This window comes from Macaca thibetana, chromosome 9, assembly GCF_024542745.1.
Source record: "Macaca thibetana thibetana isolate TM-01 chromosome 9, ASM2454274v1, whole genome shotgun sequence".
Lineage (NCBI taxonomy): Eukaryota > Metazoa > Chordata > Mammalia > Primates > Cercopithecidae > Macaca > Macaca thibetana.
The window spans coordinates 1,447,400-1,465,773 of NC_065586.1; the positions used below are offsets into that span (position 1 = coordinate 1,447,400).

The window sequence follows — 18,374 nt, forward strand, 5'->3', positions numbered from 1 at the left end:
CTGGTATAAAAGACGTTTTATTAATATGTGTGTGCCTGATGTCCTGGCGGCACTGGCTCGCTGCAGTGCTTCTGTCTGGAAGGTTTTCCGAAAGCAAAGGCGCGCGCCACCTCTCCCTCCACAAAGCCACCTCGAACGTGCGTATTCCCGTTGCTCGGATGAAGATGATTTCAGAAAAGGGAATACAATTGTGGAACTTTACGAGGAAGGATACAGTTAACATAACTGAAAGCAAGGCCAGCACTCGCTTGAAGGAAATGCAAGAAGAGATTAATTTGACAAACCTACATCTCCAGCTCAAGATCGGCCTTCCTCTGCTTGAGGGGATGTCAGTAGAGAGAAGGGCCCTGGTCCCAGCAGAGAAGTTAATGCATCATCATCAAAATTATGTAAATAATTCAAATCACTTTTTAAAAATAAAGCAATAAGGAGAAGAATACAAACCAAAATATTGCAAGAGGTGCCATTTTGCCGTATGTTTTCAGATAAGACCAAACGAATGTTGATGTTGACGTAAAGTAATTCTCAAAGAACAAGTGTCAAACACAGACATTAAAAGCACCAGCTTGCTGTTGGCGTGTTTTCTATATTTCCCCATGTAGTTTTCATCTAGAGGGATTCTATCTATACTAAATTAGGTGGGCTTGTTGTGTGCACACACATCATATGGCGTGCAAAGACACACACACGCACACTGGACAAATTTAGTTTTAGGTACACAGATTGCAAGTGATTTCTGCTGGAAGTCAGTTGGAGCTTTGCATAGGAAGGTATTTTACACATAAAGAATTTTACGCATTATTGCAACAGCAGCGAAGCTTACAAAAGCCCATTGAAGCCGGGTGTGCAGACAGTCTTGTGTGGCCTCAGTGTAACATACAATATTGTCTCAGTGATGTGTCTGTTCTGGACTGAGCTCTGGATCTCAGGGACACAGCATTTATGCTTTCATCTACCCTCAGCCTTGGCCTCATCCCAGCCCTTGGTCAGGGCTCCTGGGGTCCACAGAACTGACTGGAGAGGGGTCTAGAGAAATTGTCTCCATCTACACCCTTGCCGAAGTTCAGTGGCATGAGGGGACCTCTCATTCCCGGTGACCAGGGATTGATACCGGCCCATTGCAAATAAAATGCCACCAAGAATCAGGAATTTGTTTACTATGTTTAAATGTTTAAAATGTTTAAATCTCAGAAACCCTACCTGTGAGTGTTTATGTAAAATGACTTTATAAGCAAGATTGGGAACAGATGGGAAGAGCTATTTCAGTCAGTTGGTGTGTCAGAAATTGTGTAGACTCTATTTCACTGTAAACCTTTGTGACACTGTGGGAGTGCTACAAGGTTACAACATGTTTTCTTAGGCGGGTCGCACTTACTTAACCTTTAAATTCACACTTGGGGCATCAGTCACTTAGAGTGAGTTCAAATGTCCTGGTTATTATTGTGCATCCAAATTTTATTTCTGTAATCCACTTTTCATTCATTGACTCACTGAGTTTAAAATAGAACATGCACATTTACCTGTGGCTTCAGTTCCACCTTGTTTTACCAGCACTGACTCTGAACCAGTTAATCTCATAAGTGACTTCTTGTTCACGCAGGCAGGTGGATGAAAGTATCCTCTACACAAACACACAGGGACACACAAGGGAATACAGTAGGTCCTCACTGTAAATATACATGCCCAGTAACCCAAAGCGTGGATATCAACCTGATAAGTACACTTTGTAATTTTCACATTTAGTTCCAGGGTTTTACTGAATGAATCATGTGCTGTATTTTGTTGCATTTCTTGATAGCACATCAGCTTCGTATTTTTTCTATTTTTCTTTTGGGAAATAGAATTAAAAATTCCCTCATCTCTCGTCTTAATTCATTGCATTCCTTAAAGGTTTTTACCTTGTGCTGTAATTAATAATTATTTTGGAATTCAATGTACTTATTATATAGATTTCTGAAAAATGAAGATGTTTGCCTATCTGAAACGACCTCTACAGTTTCCTTTAACCCTCAGATCAAAACGGTGTATTATTGATGCTACTTAAGCAAGAGCACAGCGGAGCGTGCCTATACATGTGTGTATATTTACCTGTATTCATTTACATGTGTACACACGCAATACACGCAACGCACACACAGGTGTGCACACACGCGTTCACGAAGGTGCCCTATATTCATATACATGTGTGCACACATACATATACACACAAACAAGTGTGCACACACGCGTTCACTAAGGTGTCCTGTATTCATATACATGTGTACACACACACGCACATACACACACAAACAGGTGTGCACACACGCGTTCACTAAGGCGTCCTATATTCATATACATGTGTGCACACATACATATACACACAAACAATTGTGCACATACGCATTCACTAAGGCGTCCTATATTCATATACATGTGTGCACACATACATATACACACAAACAATTGTGCACACCCACACTCACTAAGGTGTCCTATATTCATATACATGTGTACACATGCACATACATGCACAGGCACACACAGGTATGCACACACACGTTCACTAAGGTGTCCTATATTCATATACATGTGTACACACACACATACACACAGAAACAGGTGTGCACACCCACACTCACTAAGGTGTCCTATATTTATATACATGTGTACACACGCACACACACACACATGCACACGCAGGTGTAGACACATGCTAAGGTGTCCTATATTCTTATACATGTGTACACACACACACACACAGGTGTGGACAACACATGCTCACTAAGGTGTGAGCTGGACTGCATGCTATTCAGTATCTCCCTGGAAACGGGAGTTCGTGCCCCTTCTCAGAAGGCCCTTGTGTGTCATGGTCCCGCGATGGAGCTTTTACGGCCACTGCTAACACACTGTTTCTGAGACTCCTGTTTTAAGAGCAACATGGAAGAGCTTCCAGCGGAGTCTTTTCCAAGAGGCGATTCACTCTACTTTGCCCAGAGAACATCTGCTCCTGACTTTTGTGCTCTTGTCCTCTGGGGACCTGAGCTCTCCCTGTGGCCTTTCTGAACCCAGCTACTCAATCCCACTCCAGGGCCTTGGTCCCTTCTTAAGCAAAGAACAGCCTGAGGGACCAGGCTCTGATCCAGGCTTGCTCTCACCATCTCACTTTCTTTGGTAGCCACTTGCATTCTTTGGGCCTCACTTCCCTCATCCGCGAGACAGAGACACATTTTAGTTGATGGTGTCTTAGGTCCTGTTAACCTCCCCAAGAGAGTTATGAAGCAGACCCTACCCGACCTGGGAAAAGAGCCGTCAGCGAGAGGTGAGAACGGTCCGCCTGCCACCTGCACAGGGGACAGCAGCCCTTCTTAGAATCACCGCAGTTCTCTCCACCTTTCATGAGAAATGGGCACCTTCCAAAGGGCCAGGAAGGGAGAAATCAAAAGGCAGAATGAAATGAAACCACTCAGCTTTGAACCACCCCGTTAGAGGACACTGCGTGGCAAAGAAATCAAGAGGAATTTTCTGGACGTTATTTAACCTAATCAGAGGTTAGTTCAATTCTACAGGTATTTCTCACCCTGGAGACATGATGGTTTCCCTAGCAGTGATGGTACAGGGTTGAAGATGGGATTTATGAATTTCTGGCCCTTATTGAGGTAGAGATAATGTTTCTGGGAAAAGGGCACTGTTACCCTAACCATAAGCTTTAGTTTTCAGAAAATGTTTCCGAAGGGGAATGTCTGTGGTTTTCCTCTTTGTCACGGGCTGAATGGTATTCCCCCAAAGTTCATACATTTAAGTCCTGACCTGTGGTGCCTCACAGCGTGACCGTATTTGAAGATGGTGTGTGAGGTAAAATGAAGCTGAAAACACACAGCTGAAAAGCGTGCGGCCAAGATTAAAAGCGTGTGCAGGACTGGGGCTTTTTCTGCTGCTGGCTTTTCAGCTGTGCCCAGCTCTGTATCTGGCCCATGGAGAACCACTAGGTGCACAGTTCTTGCCTGGCTAATTATTCTAACTGTAAAGAGCTGTTATCTGCGCCCTGTTGGTGTCAAAGGACACTCTTACATGATCGGGTGAAAGCACCTTCTCCCTGAGAGGTCAGGGCATGTCTCCTGCCTGCTTTGTCTTTGTTCCCAAGTGCCAGATGCATTAAGCCCCCAAAAGCATCTCCGTCAGAGCCAGTCCCCCAAACCCCAGCAGCCTGGGAGGCTCCTCGTGTGCGCAGCAGCAGCGGGGCCTGCCTGTCACCCTGGGTCCCCGACAGAAAGTGATGATGCTCCTCATTTCCATGGCCAGGGTCCCACTGTGCTCTCCTCCTCAGTGAGCCACAGCCTGGCGGGGTCCTGGAAGAGCTTCAGGTCCCATAGAGCAATAAACGAAGAACCAAAGGAAAGAAGAAATTGGTCCAGAAGTTCCATATTCAAAATGGGGAACCCTAGCCACATCTACCCTTTGTGGGAGAGAGGATGTAACCTAGGAAGGGGCCTCCGAGCTTTAACAAGCAGGGGTGTGGTCAGGGAGAACGTGGACAGCCACAGAGCCTGATGAGCGGCCACGGGTACTTGCTGCAACCTCTCCACGCCAATGCTGTAAAATGAAGACAATAAATGTCACCGCCTTGTAGTGCTGTTGGGAGGATTAAATGAGGCAATGCACATGAAGCTGTTAGGACAGGATAAGGGCTCAGTAAATATTAGTTATTAATCTTTAGCGCCTATTGCCTAAGGGCCAAATGGACAATCAGTTAAACAGAGGCACTGCACTGATTCACACCTGACTGGTGCGTGGACCTTGCAGAGAAGGAGAGTTCCAACCAGACGAACCTGCCAGGACACGTCCTCCCTGCATCGTGGTCACCTCAGGGGCCGGGTTAACTGCTGTAAAATAGATACATCCAATCTCATGAGTTTTTAGTTCATATACTTTTGCCTGGGATGTGTGTAAAGGGCCACGTCCCTGGCTCCTGAACCAGAGCAGCCTCCGCGATGTCACAGGGCCATGGCACACAAGCAGTTCTATTGATTTCTTCTCCACCAAGGGTGGGGGCCCTGTTTCTGACATGAGCCCAGAATAGACTGTCATTCCTTCTTGCAAAAATACATCAGGATAAATCACATGTCACCGCTTCAGAGTCACAGGAAAAACACTCGCAAGTGAGTCCTGCAGGCCAGAGGAAGAGACGCCCAGGACCCCGCAGTGGGAGAACATTCCTCCCAGAAAACATGCCCAGGACCCCGCAGAGGGGGAACACGCCCCCAGAAGAGATGCCCAGGACCCCGCAGCGGGGGAACGGCTCCTTCCCCCACCCACCCCACCCCGGGCGACAACCGAGAGAGCCAGGAGCAAAGACGTTCACTTCCAGGACAGAAGGCCACGCGGCTGGACTCGAATCTGAAGTTCGAATGTCCTCAGCCACAGATGTGTTTTTTGATATGAGTGATAAGAACGCTGACACAACACACTAACCTTTGGAGAGGCGCGGGTGAAGCTGTCTTGGGAAACACCAAGGAATCAGCTGAGCCCGAACGGAAGGAAGGAGAGAAGCCCCGGGGAGAGAGGCATGAAGGCCATTTCCTCAGCCACACCGGACTATGGATAAAATGTTTTCATAGTGAAGACTACAGGTGCTAACCCCAGCATTCTACTGTGTTTAATTTATCACTGATTATGCATAAATATGCACAAACAGTATACAGCATTCAATCTATTGACTGATTTCCAGTTTAGCAACTCATGTTTTTAGTTTCCCTGATGTTCAAGTTTTGAGGCATTACTAAGTACTATTACGGATAAGGATCTCTGCCCAACTACTGCAGCCGATATTCCTGCGGCCAGAAATGAGCAGAGCCTAGGCAAGCAGCACATATTACAGAATTTTATTTATTTTCTATGGTGCGTTTGGGTGTAGCTCCCACATAGGTCTCCTGCTTAGTTAGTGTGTATGAGAAAAGAGGTAACAGATGGTAGACAGATAGTTTAGATTCTAGATTCTAGATGACAGATCAGTAAGGTAGATGGTAGATAGATGGATGGTAGGTAATAGATATGATTCCAAAGTTATCTAATAAGATAAGGAAGACCAAGAGACACGCTGTCTACATAGAAACGAGGGACCATTCACATTGGGTGACCGTGGCCTTTTCCGTTCCCTATCCGATATCCGCAGTATTGCACGGATGCGGCGCTGCCAGCACCTTCTGCCACTCTATGGATGACTCCGTAAATTGTGTGAGACAGATGAGTGTATATCCTGCTTCACAAGACCGACCTCCAGGCAAAGAGATGCCGTCCTTGGTCACAAACGACGCCAGGCTCTATTGAGAGTCAGAGTCCTCGGTTTCCCCGGCTGCCAGACTTTTTCATGAGATAGGCAGGCAGTACTTGCCCTCAGGTGTATGAAGCCAGAGGACCCTGAGCACTGGGCAGTGCCTGGCTCTCCATAGCTGGGGAGCTGGGGACCTGCTTGCAGGTGAGGGAGACTGGAGAGCAGCTGTACATTCAGGAGAGAGGCCTGTGTGCTTACCAGGGAGACCTCAGGGGTCCACGCTGGAAGCACAGGAGAGGGGCCAAGCAGAGGGCCTGGGGGACAGCGAGGGCGCCCATTTGCAATAGAGACCACGGAGAAGGCAAATCACATTCAGACTTGTTCTCTGGCGTTTTTAGAACATGGTCTAGAGTTTCTGTTCCTGCTCAATCTCTACCATGTAGCACAGTGACTGACAACGAAAGGTGTTCAGTAAATGTTTGCTGAATGGACAGACTCCAATTTACGTAACTATGACTTAAAAATAAACCTGACAGGGCCCTTTGTAAATGTACAATGTAAATCTGATAATGAATTCTACAACAAGCATGTATTCATAGGGTACAGCGAGACAGTCACTATGCTGATTTCTGGGAGCCCAGAGATGTGGATTGTGGCCCCCATTCTTGAGAAATCCCAACAAAGAGGGAAGCACCACTGGCACCCACACCTGCGGGGAACCTCACAGAGCAAGAGCCAAGGAAGACGTCTTCTCTGCTAGTTTCATCACCTCAAAGGTGGCTCCTGGATGCCACCCCCAAGCCCTGCTCCACACTGAGTGCTGTCCTGCGTAAAAGACCACAGCTCAGCCCACCTCTCCACAGCCTCCCCCAAAAATGCTCCCTTCTCCCAGAGTGTTCCGGCTATTTCTTTAAGAAATTCTTATTACAAAAACGCAATCAGTTTTCTCAGTGGGTTTTAATTGAGTAGCTACTATGTTTTGATATTGTAGAAAAAATAGAAATGTTCAAACTTAAAGGGGTCTGTATTTTAACAGTTTAGTTTTATAAAGAACTTTCACTTGCTATAATAAAGGAAATACAATAGAAATCTATTTTTTGTAAGCCCATGTGATGATAATTTATATATATATGTGTGTGTGTATATATGTGTGTGTGTGTATATATATGTGTGTATATATGTGTGTGTATATATATGTGTGTGTATATATGTGTGTGTGTGTATATATATGTGTGTATATATATATAGTGATGAGATCACGGAAGCTTATTTTTGTTCCCTGTTCAGATTTCCTGTGTGTGTCTCTGTATCTCCGTAAACAGTAGAAGCTCAGGAGGAAGGGCCACGTCCACTCCTGTTGCTCATGTTGATGTGGTGCCTCACTCTTTGCCTCTCTCATAGTAGGCACATGAATAAATAAATAAATAAATAAATAAGACTTGTGTTCAATACAGTTTTTGTCTAAATACACATATAATGTTTAAGACAAAATTGCAAACAGAGCAGAATTGGATAGCATGTACCATACTTTAAAATCTAGTGTCCTCGGGAAGGGGAACATCACACACCGGGGCCTATCATGGGGAGGGGGAAGGGGGGAGGGATGGCATTGGGAGTTATACCTGATGTAAATGACAAGTTGATGGGTGCTGACGAGTTGATGGGTGCAGAACACCAACATGGCACATGTATACATATGTAACAAACGTGCACGTTGTGCACATGTACCCTAGAACCTAAAGTATAATAAAAATAAAAAATAAAAATAAAATAAAATAAAATGTCCTTTGTGTATTGGTAGCTACATAAAACAAAACATAAGAAAGATGAAATTTAATCAGGCACAAGAAGAAACTTGGAAGTTATTCTTTCTCTTTCTCTCCCCATTAAAATCCCTTCCTTCATACCAGTGTGGTAGTTGTTTCTCTTTTGTTTTATGATGTAAGAAGATAGATTACTTTTTTATTAGTGGCAATGGCAAAAGGATTTATTTCACTTGGTGTAAAATATGCACAAAGGGAGACTTTAAACAATGAGTTTTGGAATTTTTGCAATTAAGCAATCAGTGTTTCTCTCCATACTCTAAAACACAGTCACAAACCAATAATCTGTTTCACCACCTCCTAAAGAATTTGTGCTCTCAGAGGTTTAGTAAAGATTTCTTTCTCTACATGATTTTGTAATGTTTATGTTAGACTGCTGCTGTTCTGGAGCTGGGGAGTCTTTTAATATTTCAACATTTTCTATTTGAATAAATGCTTTTGTGCTTTACCTCTTGAGTCTGTCATCCCTCTACGTTGCATGCATATATTAGACATCTGCACAAACACACAAGTGCACATGGTAATGGCATGCCTTCCATTCATTACCCACATACAAGAGCCCATGTCATGATTTAACTTCCCTGAAGCAAAAATTTGATTAAAAACTCGGGTGATTACATAAAATTATATGAACTCTCACATTTGTTATACTTAAAAACAAGAACCTTATCTTCCTAAATGCTTCTTAAGTAAATATTTCCCTGCAAGCCAGTCAGTGCTGAATATATACCCATCTTTAGTTCCTGAAAGGGAAACAGTATAAGGATGTTGGAATAACGCTTTGCTACACATCAACACTATTATACTTCTAGAGGCAACAGCTTTTGCTCTCAGTTCAGTATCACTCAGGGCTGTCAAAGTTTCTGTATCCCTCATGCTACTGTCTTGGAGTTTTTTCAAAAGCTACTGCTTGTCCTAGTAGTTTTCCTAGAACTCCAACAATCTCAAAGACTTTGAGAACTATCTCAAAATTATTTCTTCTTCAGAAAAAATTAGCATTAGAAAAAATTAGCATTAGAAAAAATTAGCATAGAATTCTTAGAATTTTCAAAATTTCTCCTTGAACCATATATTTTGGATTGAAAACTCTTTCTGTTAGAATCCTTCGAGAATCCGGATAGTCCTTTGAAAAGGTTATCTGTAGTAGTAACATTTAGAATTGAAGCATGAATAAAATATCTTTGTGTCTGTAGTTAAATTAGGCTACCTATGTTTTTCTTTACCTAAGGAATAGTAAAAGCTTTTTTTTAAAAAAAAAAAAAAACAACAAATTTTGTAGATCCCCAAATTTATAAAAACAATGTCCTTTTTAATTGTACACATCAGATAGTGTCTGAGCTTGTATGTTTTTTACGTTTCCGTCCTCAGTCCTGAACACAGTCTAACACAAAGAGGACAGGTACTTCCTTTAAGAATGCAGCTATTTTCACAGCTATAAGCCTGATGTGAGTGCAGCATCTGCTCCAGACAGGGATGAGTGAACCCAGTCAGACTTGGGGTTTGGAGGAGGTCAAAATCTATTCTGCTGATGTTTCTGTCATGTTTATTAAATTGCATTTTTTTCCAAATGCAATTACACTTTTAGGAAATATTGCAGTTATTTTAAAGAGAGGGCATTTTTGTACTTCCGGTGGACTTAAACCAATAAAACCTGCTTTTTGTTTAATCATTATTGGTGCCCTAGGTATATGCTTTGAGCTCTCCTGCTATGGGTCTCAAGTCCTGCTGCTTAGAAACAGTAAGTAACAAACTCTACTCTTGTTTGGTTTTTGCCATAAGAAGAGATTTGACTTGGGTTATCATTTTAAGGTAGGAGTAGGCTCCAGTTTCTGAGAACTGAGCTCCCCTTCCTATTTTAATACCACCTTTGAGAAGACGTATTTGAGAAATCATGTAAGACATTACAAAATGATGAGGCAGAGCTTCCGTCTGTCGGCAGTGGGAAACAAGAATCAAAGACTTCATCTCAAATAAATGAAGCAGTACAGATTAATTAAATCGATAAATTCTCCAAAGCACATCCTGGTTAAGGGGTTTAAGGGAATTCTTTCCATTATGTGCAAATCACCTGAAGGTGTTGAGCCATCATTTGCGCGTAAGATTCACTCCATCTATTAGAGGCCCTAGAAAGGAAGGTTTACAAATAGATTCTGAGCAATGTTCGTTTTATTTATTATCCAAATGGCAAAACAACAGCCACAGAGAGAAACCTGGATCTGTTTTGCAAATGAGTGATCTGTCGTTGGCACCGTTAAAAAGACGTGCAGTGATGAACGTGGCCAGATTTGAGTTAAAGATCCGTAGGAATGAGATGGTCCTTAACGCTAAAGATAATAACTGCCCTCTTTCACCTTTGCATCCCCACTGCTGGGTTTCTCTTTCTGATCCATGGGAGAATTTGCTCGTACACAGTGTGGCCCTGTTCCTCGTGAGGCTTCAGCTGGTGTGACTATTTGTATCAGAACTGAATTAGCCGTTCAGTTACACAAACACGAGGGTCCTAGTTGCCCTCTGCCTTGGAAGCAGCTCAGCGAAACCACCCTCAATTCCACAATTTTAAGCATACATAGCTCAAAAAAGCTTTCAAAAATTTCACCTCTTAGAGAGTTGAAATAAATTTCCTTAAAATCTGAGTCACCTGAGCATTTACATCACATTTCTCTTCAAACTTGAGCACACATGCTACTCTTCTTTGTTTATAGGAATACATTATTTATTGGACACTATTTCTTAAGTACAAAATCCCCTCCTTAATATAAAGATGGAATTAAATGACCTGTCTGTTATGTTTTGAGATTTAAAAAATGAACATTAACTATTGATCATTTTTATAATTTAAAACAGATGATACTTAATTCCAATATATATGTATTTTATAACCCAAAGAGGATTTACCATTTTGCTGCCAGAAACTACATACTAACTGTATTCATTCACCATCAATAAAATAATACAATGTAATTATTTTGCTGCTCTTCCTACTCAAAACCTATGACTAGAATAAAAGGTGATTAAATATCCACAGTGCATATGGAGGGCCTGGGAAAGTCAGATTAACTCTTTATTTCCAAATATAGATCATTCTTCAGAAACGTCTGCTATCTTTGCAAGTGGCCAAATTTGGGGGGCTGGAGGGATATTGTGGATCTCTTGAAAAGCAAACATGTCCATTTCTAAGTTGCTAATATTTGGATGTGGTTTCCGGGAAAATGGATTCACTCATAAAATTTGCAGATGGAGATTCAGGGCCTAAGAGGCCTGTTTGCTAGGGCGTTGCTTACACAACGTCAGGCAAGCAATCAGATAAAACAGCCCGGTCCTCCATTCCTTTTCAATCAAATAAACGAGTAAATAAAAGCCCAACTTTAATTGCTGAACAGGGATGTCTTGATACTGAGACAGTAACATATGTGAGCAGAAGAGGAATTCTGGTTCCAGGTTCCTAAATTTCTCAATGTTCCCTTCCCTTCCTGTTTCTAAAGTTTCACCAGACCACATTAGCCGTGCCTGTGAACCAAACGTTTGATAAGCATTGTTTCTTCTCTTCTTGAATGGAATGTCTCTATTCGATATTGGTACACTCTTAATGGAGGTCTAATATATCAAAAGCTAGGAATAAACAATCGTCTTTGAAAAATCAAGGATTAAACAGCATCTGTTTCTCTGAGCGGAGGAAAAACTTTTAATTGTAAAGATAGAGGTTAATTTAGTTTCATTCTATTCGCAAATACTTAGCAACACGAATCAGGGTTCTTGGCCACACACCATGCGGGGTGCAGCCCGTGCTGCTTTTCTTGAGCTATCCTAACCACAGAGACGGCGTCCACACGCAGTAGTTTGAATATTCTGTGAAGGGCAGTCAGGCTTTTCATAGTTCACTTGGCATCCACTCACCTTTATTCGTATATTCGGTTTCAAAATAGCAATAAGCACTTTTAAAGTCTCGCTTACAGTGTGGAAAATTATCCTTTTAGAAACCTTGTGAGCTAGTAATTAAGAACCAAATTTAAAACTGCAATATCTATTTGGATACAATATTTTTAAATGATGAGAAGCAGAGTATTACAATAATTTTGGTTTCAGGAGTTGTTCAAAATTGTTCATACTGCAAAAATACTGACCTTCATTTTCTACTATTTTGGAAAAAGAAGTAGAGAATTATAAAAATTGCTCAAATGTTTCGGCTGTTTTTACCGTGTATATACATATACATACATACATACATAGTAATATACATGTATATATATAATATGTATGTGTGTATATATGTCATACTATATATACATGTATAGTTTTAAAATTGAACATTAAAAGCTTTTAGGGCATAAGTTATCTTTTCATGCCTCAAAAAAAAAAAAAAGACAATTTCCTTTTCTGAGCTTCCTTACATAACGCTCTCCTGGGGTGGTGCTTCTGCAGGAACCGACTCACCCCTGTTTAGCTGTGGATACATGAATCCCATATTTTTATTCTGCATTCAAACTCGTTCATCATATCTAATGCCCTTGAAGCAATCTCCAATTACTGTTATTACACGGGTCACTAGAAACCAGAGGCACTAATACAGATTTTTTAAAAAGAGAAAGAGGAAAAAAACAAGCACCACACAATTAGATGCTGGTTAACGGTTGAATCAATTTGATTTTATCACGAAATCCAGCCCTTCCTCCTGAGCTGTCTGTGAGCGAGATAAGCGGAGGACGTGGGGCTCCGGCCGGCGGTGCAGGGCTGTGTCCCTCGCCAGCCAGGGTGACACCGGCGGGGACGACTGTGGCATTGCAGGGCCTGCGGAGCCCACGGCCGCTCTGCCCTCATCCTCAGCACAATCTTTCTATTTCATTAATTTTTCATGGATTTTCATTTCACAGCAAGCCGGCGTCTGCCATCCATCTGCTCGACTTATTTTGTTCCTTTTGCCAACTTTTTATTTGCATTTCACAACATTCAGCAACCTGCCCGTTCCCCACACCTTCCCATGACTCATGGCTTTACTTTTATAGAGCTACCTCGTGCTCAAAATGCATTTTCAAGTTTCTAAAACTCCGTATAACCAACCACTCTAGAACAACACCTAAATTTCAAGTTAACTTATTTGGCTGTCAAATGCCTCAAAGAGGTGTCCTGTGCCAAAGCTCAAAAGCAACCCGAGGGGCCCCGGATGGTTGCGGATCCTGCATGGCCAGTGGCTCCCGAAGCCCCTTCCCCTTTCCGGTTAATGAAGATTGACACGCCGCTTCCAAAACCCCAGGCTTCAACGTACCTTGTGGAACCAGCTGACTTTGGATTGGCTCTCAATCTATTTCCAAATATGTTTGCCTTGAAAGAGCCTTTTTCAAAGAAAAATTCTGGAAACTTCAGTCATTTTATACATTGTACACAGTAATGGGTAGAAGATTAAAAATAGTTCATTTGCAAAATGACTTTCATACCAATGCGTAGCTTCTTTTAGAAAAAATACATTCACCAAAGAGAGAAAAACAGATAGACAAAACAGAATATATGCACTGTTTTAATAACTAAAAACATTTAAGAAATTCCTCATACATATTACCCTGAAGTTATCCCGGGGTTCAGAGATTTATTGGCATATTTTAAAGTGATTTATTTTTATATACTATACTGTTTTGATGAGTTCTGCCTCTATTCTACCTGGCTGAACTGATACTAACAAAACAAAATCTTTAAGCCTTTTCCTTTATTAGTTTTTGGATAAAATGTATCCTTTCATAACACTTACGCATTGAGCTATTTCTAATACAGGCAGATATTACTCTCTATAACCACATAATATGGATTTGGTTGTACATAATTACCTTGTATAATTCTACCAAGAACTATAAAATAAAGTGCAATCTCCTGTTACTCTCTGTGAGATATGAACTCTGTGGGTATTTAGTGATGGCAGGTAACAGTCATCATAAACTCCAAGTGCTATTCTTTTCCGAACGCCTCTGAATGAGGTAGGCGCGGGACATACTGACGTGTCTGGCATGTGTCATGGGATATGAACATCGCTTTGCCATTGATGTGAAAATGAGAAAGGTTTTCCCTGTCCTTCCCACAGTTTTTTTTTTTTTTTATAGCAACTTGTTTTTCTCTCATATGAGAGTCAAATTTTGGCATTTTTTCATTTACATAAAAAATTTAAATCATTTATGAATAATTTCTAAAAGAAAGTCCCTACTGAAAAATAACACAGAAAATGCAAAATTGTACAACACTAGGTCCCAGTAAAATAACAGAAGTAGGATTGATGTGTGGGGAGACATATTCTGAGAATCTTCTTTAAAGTTTATCTGAGAGAGGAATACAGGTTCCTGCCAAATAATACCTGAAAGTCATATTCTGTGACAAAGGTTTTTTTTTATTTCTATTTTTTTTTTTATTTTTAAAGATACGTACGGCTTCCTTTGTGGCATGGTAACTAAAATATACCTTCCACAGGCAAGAATAATATTTCCAAGACTATGGATTGTACTTAATGAAAGTATTGTGTCCTGACCACACTTCAGCTGTAGCCTTGGCGTGCTTTATTTCAGAGCTCACAGATCATTTTGATAAGAAGCGTATGATGCCAAAGTCACTCTCAGAGTCACACATAGAAAAGGAGCCAGATGTCACCACACTGGGAAACTAAAAGTTATCTTGCATCTTCAGAAATGATTCTTGTCCCTTAGACTATGTGGAAATACGCGTCTCACAGGCAAGAGGGTCAGCACGTATCTTAATCGTCTTTATTCCCCTAATAAGACAGCCCTTACTTTGTGCTTCTATCAACGTCTTCAGTTACACCCGATAGAGACACACTAGAATTCCTTAACAGTCTCTCATACACACGTGGATTTTAAATTGTGGCAAGTATAGAGTTTTAATATCAGATAAGCTTAAAAGCTGAGGTTATTCTATTCATTTATGATTAAGATTCATAACAATTAGGACATAATTTAAACTCACCATTTTTTTTATAAAATAAAAAAATCAGCATCTGTAATAACTAGGTATTATAGATGAAATAATCAATTCCCAGGAAAATGCAAATAAGTATTTAATGTGTCTCTTAGCTGGCTATGTTACCTTTTAATTTGATCAGGTACATCTACATGGTTAACGTTTCCCCCAAAATTGAATATTTAGCAGTTTGATTTCACTTTCCTATCAAGATAGCTGCAGGCAGGTGCCATGGGAAATTCTCCTGCACGCCAGAAATCTCTTCGTAATAGAAATCAGTGTATAAATCCTCAATGCCCTTTCTGGTTTCAATTTTTGGCTATGAAAATTAAGGGACTTGATATATTCAAAATAATCAAGGTATGGAAATATTTGCTATAGGAGTTTTATTTTGAATCACTAAAGTTAAGTTTGCAGCAAATGAAGACTTTCCCCAGATTTCCTTTTTCCCCCTAAATTGAATACTTTCTAAGCCAGCACGACTGATGCTTCATGGTAAGGCAAGTGAATCTGGAGAAAGGCAACAATTTCCTCCAGTTTATATTTCTATAAACTGCATTATTGTGAACTATTACTCCACGTTCTTCAACTCCAAATGTTTAAACAGACTAATCAAAAATATTGGGAAACGTGAACACTTGAAGTGTAAAGATGATGCTTCCCTTTTCCTCTTTTAAAAGTCGTATTCATTATTCAGTCCGGTGACTTTCTCAATATCAATGCCACTTTGTGTTGGCATTATCTCTGAAGGACACTAACAGGTCTGTTTCAAAATGATAATTTCAAACAACAAAGTGAATCGCAAGCGCACACTTAGCAGCTGAGAGGTAAATGAGAACCACAACCTCACTCCCCTTCTGAAACCAAAGGCTCCAAAGCCTTTTGAGGAAGTTGTAGGGGCCAATCGCTCCCAGTGTTCCTGACATTCGGTCATAATGAATGTCTGTTTGCTATTGACATGTATGCCTTCAGACTGTCTGGGTAATTTCTATTATTGCAAGAAACAATAAAGGACCTGGAGACGGTTAGAGGGCATACAGGAAATGGTCTGGTAGAAACTTATCTTAGGCCAATGCAAAGATGAAAATTCTCCGGGAAAGATGGACAACCCCAAACATACCTCAGGTTGCCTCCTGCTTTCAAACAACTGGCAAAGCTGATCAATTCTAGCTGTGTTTTCCCAACCGTTCTTTATACTCCTCCATCACTTAAAAAAATCGGCACATTTCAAATCATGATTAGAACTGAACTTTCTCCTGCAGGCTCACTAGGAGCTGACAGTAACAGGCTCCTCTTTGGGAGAGAAGGGTCGGCATGAGAAGAATCTTTGAATCCTTCGTGGCGTGCACGCGGGCGACAATGGCAGTGGGGGCATTGCTCTCATATTGGAGCGATTGCTAATTTTGCACAATCCCCAATGTGAAAGCCGTCGCTTGCTGTAGCATTGACTAACTTCAGCACGGCCCAGCCCCGGGAATATCAGTAACAAGGCACAGCCTGAGTTTGTCAGTGGCAACTGTCAGCCGGCTGCTTTTCCTGCTTTCCTGGTTTGCGGGTTTTTTTTCTACCACTAACAAAATAGGATGCTTCTTTCTGTTTTCCTGTATTCATTTCTGCTTATTTCTCCAAGGACGAGCCCTGTGTTCTCTTAACGTCCCAGTGTTTACAAATCGACGGACACCCCATTGAGTAAAAACTGCCAGCCAATTTGGGGAGGCGATCGCAGGGCTTCGCCCACCCCTTCCTCGGGGACGGTTTGGATGGGAGTCGCTGGCGCGAGGGCTCGTTCCCCCGTTTTTGGGTAATTCCTCTGGCACCGGGAGACGAGGTGGCCTCCGGAGGGCGGAAGGCAGTGCCCTCCCGGCCGGCCAGTGGGGACTGCGGGGCCCGGAGACGTGCGGGGTCCACCGGGAGCTCCTCGCCGCCCTCGCCCCACTTCGTCCCGGTCCCTCAAACATGTCACGGCGTGGCTGCTCACTGTCCCCTCTGGGCACGAGGAGGCCCCAGACATTTCCACGGGATCTGAACTCCCGAGCGCCCTGCGCGGAGCGGCTATCCCGCCAGCACCCCAAAGTGAAGCTGCTCACAACGGACAAGCCTGGAGACCCCAGGAGAGGCCGGGGTGGAGAAGCGGGGGTGGAGGGTGCAGGGGCCGGCGCGCCACGAGGTCTTACCTTTCCGCTTGGACCTCCGCCGCCTCCTCCTCTTGGACTTGCATTTGAGTTGACTGCTCAGCCCTCCAGAGCCTCTGCCGCTCGCCAGGACTGAGGCCATGGCCGAGACCCAGGCGCGGAGCCCAGAGCCGCCTCCCTCCTGCACCTGCACCTGCCTCCTTCCCGGCCGCCGCCGCCGCCGCCGCTGCTGCGAAGCTTGAGGTTGCAAACCCGGGAGCGGCTCACTTTTCAGGACCGAGCAGGAGAGCGCGCTCCGACCGTCTCTCTCCGTCTCTCAAATCGTTTTCTGTGACTTGCTCCCACTGGGCTGGGAGCCTCGGCTGCGCGTCTGGCGCGAGCTGCTCCCTGGTCAGGGAGGGCGGGGAGGGGCGCGCGGCGTCCGGAGTGCTCCGAGCTTCCCGCGGGCTCTGCCTCCTGCTCCGGGCTCCCAGCGCTACTTTTGCGCCTCTGCTAGTTGTTTGGCACCAGCCACTTTGAAGCCAATCACGCAGGGAGCTTGTCTATTTGCTGCCGCAGCGTCTAATTAGATCCAATCACAACTGCTTTCGGGCTCTGACATCAGCAGCAGCACCAGCCGCACCGCCGCCTGGCAGCTTGCAAACTCAGCTCCCATTTGGACGGTGAAGCTCCCAGGACCGGCGGCTGGAGCGAGGCTGCTCCCGGGGAACAAGGACGCGGCGCGGGTGCGTCTGGGAAAGGCCCGGGGAGCCTCCGGGAGGGACCCTGCCCGGGAGGACGAGGCCTCCTGCTGCAGCCACGCGGACTGCTCAGCTCGCCCTGCTCAGAAAGACACAGGAACGGGTTTCTCCAACCAACAGTTTTTAACTAGTTAATTCATTATCATGCTCCTTGTGTCAAGGGGGGGAAATACCTCTTTCGGAAATGCAGAGACCGCACTTCCTCAGAAACGGACTGAGGTTTGCAATTCCCCAGGAGACAGCGTCCTGAGGGGTATTTATTCCTCAGAGCCTGCATGCTTGTCTGTTTGCTTGTTTGTTTGCCTCTTGTCTCCCCCTCTTCATATTCCTTGGCCGTTTCCATTGCAAAAGATAAATCTTGCATAAAGACAGAGGTTTTGGGATCTGAGTCTGATTTTTGCCGTCAGGAATTTCATGTGTTGCTTTATTTAGGGAACAATGACACAAAAGGAAGAGAAGGCTCTCATCGGAGAGTTTTGTTGTC

General features: G+C 43.3%; 1 protein-coding gene across 1 annotated transcript in view; it reads right to left on the reverse strand.

The window, feature by feature from the left end:
* The window catches only part of ADARB2 (adenosine deaminase RNA specific B2 (inactive)), a 526,169-nt gene extending 508,508 nt beyond the window's left edge, over positions 1–17,661 (reverse strand). The window contains exon 1 of the mRNA XM_050805463.1: positions 17,193–17,661. Coding sequence (XP_050661420.1) covers positions 17,193–17,292 — 100 coding nt within the window. The 5' untranslated portion in view covers positions 17,293–17,661. The remainder of the gene's footprint in view (positions 1–17,192) is intronic.
* Positions 17,662–18,374: the final 713 nt, after the last annotated feature.